Source organism: Pezoporus occidentalis, unplaced genomic scaffold (assembly GCF_034315485.1).
Source record: "Pezoporus occidentalis ecotype Australia unplaced genomic scaffold, CSIRO_AGI_Poc_V1 ctg738, whole genome shotgun sequence".
Classification (NCBI taxonomy): Eukaryota; Metazoa; Chordata; class Aves; order Psittaciformes; family Psittacidae; genus Pezoporus; species Pezoporus occidentalis.
Genome location: NW_026916091.1, coordinates 21,380 through 28,258, shown reverse-complemented (window position 1 = coordinate 28,258; position 6,879 = coordinate 21,380). Strand labels below are relative to the sequence as shown.

Genomic DNA, 6,879 nt, shown 5'->3' with positions numbered 1-6,879 from the left:
GGGTGCTGGGGGGGTCGGGGTCCCTGGCAGCTGCCGGCGCTCAGCCCAGACTCCTGTTCCTGCTGAACTGAGCCAGTTTAACCAAAGCAACTGCAAATCAGCTCAGTAGGCACAGGAGGCAGCGCCCGGGGGGGGATCCCGGTGTCCTGGAGCAGATCTCAGTGTCCCGGTGCAGATCCTGGTGTCCGGTGAGCGCCGGGGAGCGGAACTTAGCCACTGTGAACACGACCCGATGCCAACACTGTTCACATGTGGGCTAAGCCCTACCCCACAGCGCCTGTTCCCGGTGTGCATCCCGGTATTCCCGGTGTATCCTGGCGGCGGTGCTGGCGCCCGTTGGAAATCCCTGGCAATGTGATTTTGGGCAGAAATGGTAAAAAATCGCATCGCCAGGAACCCCGGTGAGCGGCAGCGGGGGGGGCGAGGGGGGTGTACCGTAACCCTCCCCCTCCGGTGGCAGCAATGGGGCAGGTCTGTGGGCACAGGGGCTGTGGGTGGAGGGGTGGACACACAAGGGGCAGACATGGACACACATGGACATGGATCCACATGGACACACACGGGCACAGATCTACATGGACACACATGGACATGGATCTACATGAACACACAGGGACAGACATGGACACAGATCCACATGGATAAACATGGACATGGATCCACATGGACACACACATACACACATGGACACATGGGCATGTACACACATGGACATGGCCACACACGGCCACAGCCATGGGCACCGCCCCGGTGCGGGCGCACGAGGCTGAGTCATGGCGCGGGCACGTGCCAGCACCGGCTGGTGCCATCGGCGCCGCCACGTGAGAGCCGGGACGCGCCCGGGCACGGCTGGGAGGGCTGAGCAGTGGCGCCAAGACCCCCCTGTGCATGTGGCTGTGGGGCAGATATTGGTGTGCCCAGGCAGAGAGGGGATGCGGCATCAAGGCTCTAGAGATGCTGGTGCCAGGACCCCCATGTCCCCATGGATGTGGCCATATGGCACCGTGGGGCAGCCATGGGGCTTGGTATCCCCAGCCAGGCAGAGGATATTGGTGTCGAGGCTCCGGTGGTGTCCCCCGTGTCCCTATAGATGTGGCTGTGGGGCTGCCATAGGGCACCCATAGGGTACAATGGGGCAGCCATAGGTAACCCATAGGGTACAATGGGGCACCATGAAGCACCCACAGGGTACAATGGGTACCATGGGGCAGCCATAGGGTGCCATGGGGCATCGCGGGGCAGCCGTCGCCGCCGCCGTCGGTGGGCGAGTTCCTGGAAGCAGCGTGTAATGGGGCCGGGGCCGTCGGGCGCCATGTGGGAGCCGCCGAGGCCCCGCCCCGGCCGTGACATCACCGTCGCCACGGCAACGGGGCAACTTCAAAGGGATTCGGGTGGAAAAGGACCAAGAAAATCTGGATCAACAGCGGCGGCGACGGCATCAACACAGCGGCGCTGCCAACGGGGCGGCGGCGCCGAGCTGGGCCGAACGGAGCCGAGCGGCGCCGAACGGAGCCGAACAGAGCCGAGCAGGGCCGAACAGAGCCGAGCGGGGCCGAACGCGGCCGAGCGGGGCGGGACGGGGTCCCCGGCGCCCCCTTTGGCCTGAGCCCAAGCAGGAGCCGCCGGCGGGGCCGGGGCGTTGCCGGTTGGGCCGCACCAACCGGCTCCTATGGGGCGGAGGCGCCGCTGTGGGGCTGCCCCCCCCCCCCCCGCTCCGTGCGCGTGTGTGGGGCAGCGCGGGGGGACACGAGGCGCCGGCGGTGCCGGTGCCAAGGCGGAGGCGGGGGCCGGGAGGGGCCGCCCCGTCCGCGCCCGTCGGCACACGCAGCGCCGGGGGGAAAGGATGAATCACCGCGGCGGCACCAACGCCCCGGCCGGGACGGGGGGGGGAGACGGGGGACGGCACCCGAAACCCCTCCGGAACCGGCCGAAACGGCGCTTCGGGACGCACCGGACGCGAGCCTCGGGGGCTTCGGAGCGGTTCGGCACCGTTCGGGGCCCTCGGTACCGTTCGGAGCCCTCGGTACTGCTCGGAGCGGTTCGGCAGCTTTCGGAGCCCCTCGGTACCGCTCGGAGCGGTTCGGCACCTTTCGGCACCCATCAGGGTTTTTCGGCAGCGTTCGGAACCCCTCGGTACCGCTCGGAGCGGTTCGGCACCCGTCAGGGAGGTTCGGCACCGTTCGGAGCCCTCGGTACCGCTCGGAGCAATTCGGCACCCGTTAGAGTGGATCGACACCGTTCGGACCCGTTCGGTACCACTCGGAGCGGTTCGCCATCGTTCGGAGCGGTTCGGCTCCGCTCGCCACCCTTCGGAGGGGCTCGGCAGCGCTCGGAGGCGTTCGGCAGCGCTCGGAGGCGTTCGGCGCCGCTCGGTTCGGCCCGGCCAAGCCCCGACCCTCGCCCCGGCCCGGCCCGTACTCACCGGGGCTCCGCCGCGCTCGCAGGCTCCGACTTTTCCTCCACGCAGGGGGATCCCTTTTAAACGCTTCGCTCCGCCCCGGAGGCCGCGGCCGGGAGGGGCGGGGCCTGCGCCCGCCGCCGCTCCGCACCCTTTCGGGGCTGCCCCACATGAGGGGCGCCTGCGGGACCCCCCCCCGCCGGTAGTGGGGCTGCCCCATGGGGGGAAGGCGGCTGTGGGTGACCCTCTCCGTGCCGCACGGCGAGGGCGAGGTGTGCCCCATACTGAGGGCACTATGCACCCCATAGTGATGCCACTATGTGCCCCATGGCGAGGGTGAGGTGTGCCCCATATTGAGGGCACTATGCACCCCATAGTGATGCCACTATGTGCCCCATAGCGAGTGCAATGTGTGCCCAATAGCGAGTGCAATGTGTGCCCCATAGCGAGGGCACTATGTACCCCATACTGAGAGCACTATGTGCCCAATAGCGAGGGCATTATGTACCCCATAGCAAGGGCACTATGTACCCCATAGCAAGGGCACTACGTACCCCAAAGCAAAGGCACTATGTAACCCATAGTGAGAGCACTATGTGCCCCATAGTAGGGCACTCTGTGCCCCATAGCAGGGGCACTATGTACCCCATACTGAGAGCACTATGTACCCCATAGCAAGGGCACTACGTACCCCACAGTGAGAGCACTATGTACGCCATAGCAAGGGCACTATGTACCCCACAGTGAGAGCACTATGTGCCCCATAGCGAGGGCACTGTGTGCCCCATAGCGCAGCCCCGTGCACCATAGCGCAGCCCGCGCCTCAGTTTCCCCGTGGCTGGTCTCCATGGCGATGCCGCACACACACATTAAACACGGGATCGCATCGGAAGTGGGTGAAACCACAGCGCGTCACCGCTGGCGCTGCCGCCGGGACAGGGCCAGGGCTGGCCCCGGCCCCACACATCCCGCCCTGCCCCATAGCACAGCCCCATAGCACAGCACAGCCCATAGCACAGCCCCGTATCACAGCCCTGCCCCATAGCACTGCCCCATAGCACAGGCCTGCCCCATAGCACAGCACAGCCTATAGCACAGCCCCATAGCACAGCCCAGCCCCATAGCACAGCCCTGCCCCATAGGACAGCCCTGCCCCATAGCACAGCCCTGCCCCATAGCATAACCCATAGGACAGCCCTGCCCCATAGCACAGCCCTGCCCCGCAGCACACCCCAGCCCCATAGCACACCCCTGCCCCACAGTATAGTTCTATAACACACCCCAGCCCCATACCACCCCCAGCCCCATAGCACAGCCCCATTGCACACCCCAGAGCCCCATAGCACAGCCCCACCCCATAGTATAGCCCTATAGCACACCCCAGCCCCATACTACCCACAGCCCCATAGCACACCCCACAGCCCCATAGCACAGCCCTGCCCCATAGCACACCCCAGGACCATTGGGTGTGGGGCCAGTGAGACCCAGCCCAGCTGCCCTGGGGGTTAACCCCCCCCTCTCCCCCCAGTGGAAGGTCCCAAATGCAAGTCCCTGGGGGGGGAACCTGGAACCCGCATGGGTCCCCACCCCCACCCCCCCTCCCCCCCATCTGGCAGTGGCCCCACATCTGGGCAGGAGCCACCTCATGAAACATGCATTTGAGGCCGGACATGCGTGGGGCTGCACATGGCCTTGGAGCACATGCATGTGGGGCTGCTGCACACACCACACACATGCCATGGAGCCCCTGTCCCGTGCAGCACATGCATGTATATGTGTGTACACACACGGGCATGGAACATGCTTGCACATCCATGTGTGCACACACAGGCATGGAACACGCACATCCATGTGTGCACATGAGCATGGAACAAGCACATCTGTGTGTGCACACACAGGCATGGAACACACTAGCACATCCACGTGTGCACACATGGGAATGGAACACGCTTGCACATCCATGTGTGCACACATGGGCATGGAACACGTACATCCATGTGTGCACACACGGACATTGAACATGCTTGCACACACATGTGAAGGCTCCGTGCACAGACGTGTCCTTTCTAGGCAATGGAGCCGGACACCACATTCCACACGTGTGAGTCAGCCCCAGCCTCACTGCGGCGGCACACGGACACGTGTGGCACCGCATGGACATGTGTGGCACTGCATGGATGTGCATGTAACGGCATGGACATACGTGTAAGCGCAATGACACGCGTGTAACTCCATGGTGTCGCATGACATAGTGTGACAAAATGTGGCCCAGCTGGAAACAGGGATGAGGATGAGCGGTGCGTGAGGGCTGTGGGTCTCAGGGTGTTTCTGTGGGTCTCTCTGGGTCACTGTGGATCTCTATATCTCTGTGGGTCCCGCTGTGGGTCTCAGGGTATCTCTATGGGTCACTGTGGGTCCTGCTGTGGGTCTCAGGGTGTCTCTATGGGTTGCTGTGGGTCCAGCTGTGGGTCTCAGGGTATCTCTATGGGTCTCTATGGGTCTCTGTAGGTCCTGCTGTGGTTCTCAGAGTGGCTCTGTGGGTCACTGTGTGTCTCTATGGGTTGCTATGGGTCCTGTTGTGGGTCTCAGGGTGTCTCTATGGGTCACTGTGGGTCCTGCTGTGCCTGGCCGTGGGTCGCAGAGGGGCCGTTGCCGGGTAACCCCGTGTTTGTGTGGGGCTGACTCAGGCCGTGAGTCACCGGCAGCACCGGGCAGCCCCCCCTCCCCCCTCCCCGGCGCTGGGTGTCCCCGGGGGGGGGTATCCCGAGGAGGGGGGGTAGCCCGGGGGGGGGGGGGAGTGTGTGACACAGCACCTCCCCCCCCCGAGCAGCCTCGTGCCCATGAGTCACCCCAGGGCGGCTCCAGACACCATAGCCCATGATGTAACGTGACATTGTATGACATAACGAGCATGGCATGACGTAGCGTGACATGGCAGGACACGCTATGGCACTGTGTGACGGCTGTCCTTGTCCCCTGCTCACGCATGTGATAGCGTGTCCAGCCGTGTTACGCCATGTGACCTCATGCAGAGCCATGTCATGCTGCGCTTTGTGACGCCATGCCGTGCTTTGTGACGCCATGCCATGCTTTGTGACGTCACGCGGCGCGTGTTCCTCACCGCCCCCCCGGCACCGCCGGGGTTAACCCCCGGCCCACACGCTAGCCAATGAGAGCCGGCGGGGCGGTGACCAACGAGAGGGAGTGCCCAACTCTGCAGGCAGCCAATGAGAGCCGGCGGGGCGGTGCTTGCGGCCAATGGGCGGAGCCGCTGCCCTGAGTTGACCCGCGGCCCCCCCCGGCCCCCCCCCGGCGGAACGGCGCTACCGGGACTGTTCGACGCCAAAATTCCTCGTTTTCCACCCAAAACCACACTCCCCCCTCCCTTCCTTCTCCCCAGTGCCGCTTCACCCAATCCCGGCCGTTTTTACCCCGAAGGCACCGGCAGACGCCGGGTTCGCGCACCCCGACGTGCTTTGAGACGTGTGAAAACGTGGCTTTTCCCGTTCAAACGCGTTTTGCCCATGACAACGGCGTCTGGCGCCGCCGGGGGGGAGGTCCCGGCTGGGGCCAAAGGGTGGGACCCGGCGGTAGGGAAAGGGGCCCCCGTCCCTTGGGCAGACGCAGCGGCTCCAGGGCGGGTGCCGGGATTGGCCGCTCCCGGTGGCTCCGCCGAGGGCAGTGGGCACACGGTGGTGCCGGTGCGGGACTGCCGGCGGGATGGAGCCGGGGGAGCGGGGATTCGAGCTGTGGCGAGATTACCTGGGGCTGGCGGCCGTGGTGGCTGCCCTGCGGCGCACGGAGGCGGCGGCGGCAGCACCAGGAGGGCAGAACGGCGGTGGCAGCAGCGGTGGTGGTGGCGGCTGCACCTTCTGCAGGCACAACGGGGAGGCAAAGCAGGTGTACAGCGGGCACCGGCTGCGGGACGCGGCGGGCCGGGTGCTGTGCCCGGTGCTGCGGAGCTACGTGTGCCCGCAGTGTGGAGCCACTGAGGACCGGGCGCACACGCGGCGCTTCTGCCCGCTCACCCGCCGCGGCTACGCCTCCGTCTACAGCCGGCCCAGCCGCGGCACCGGGAGCAGCGAGCACTGACGGGCAGCACCGGGGCGCAGGTAACGGCCGCGACTGGGGATGGGGGGGGGGGGTCGGAATTCCCGCTGCACGGATGAGCCTCGCACCCTGCTGCTCTTCCAGAGAGAGACATCGGGACGGCGCTTCCCACCCGCACCAGTGACCCATTCCTGACTGCGGGAGACCGGGACGGCAGGAACGGCGCTGGACGCTGATGAGAAACTGGACTCGGGGGGGATTGTACCGGCCCCCGGGAGGGTTGTACCGGGCCCCGAGATGGCTGTACCGCCTCCCGAGTGGTTGTACTGGCCCCCGGGGGTGGGGTTGTACCGACCCCGGGGGAGTTGTACTGGCGTCACGGTTGGGTTCAGTTGTGTTTTGGGTTGGTTTGTTGGGATTTGGACGCGTTT

At 65.6% G+C, this 6,879-nt stretch overlaps 1 protein-coding gene across 1 annotated transcript; it reads left to right on the top strand.

The window, feature by feature from the left end:
• Positions 1-5,544: 5,544 nt before the first annotated feature.
• Positions 5,545-6,694, top strand: NANOS3 (nanos C2HC-type zinc finger 3). Its single transcript, XM_062601986.1, is given in 7 exon segments — positions 5,545-5,668; positions 5,670-5,700; positions 5,702-5,785; positions 5,787-5,897; positions 5,899-5,988; positions 6,020-6,510; positions 6,593-6,694. Coding segments are annotated over 6 exon segments (888 nt in total). The 5' UTR covers positions 5,545-5,567; the 3' UTR covers positions 6,491-6,510; positions 6,593-6,694.
• Positions 6,695-6,879: the final 185 nt, after the last annotated feature.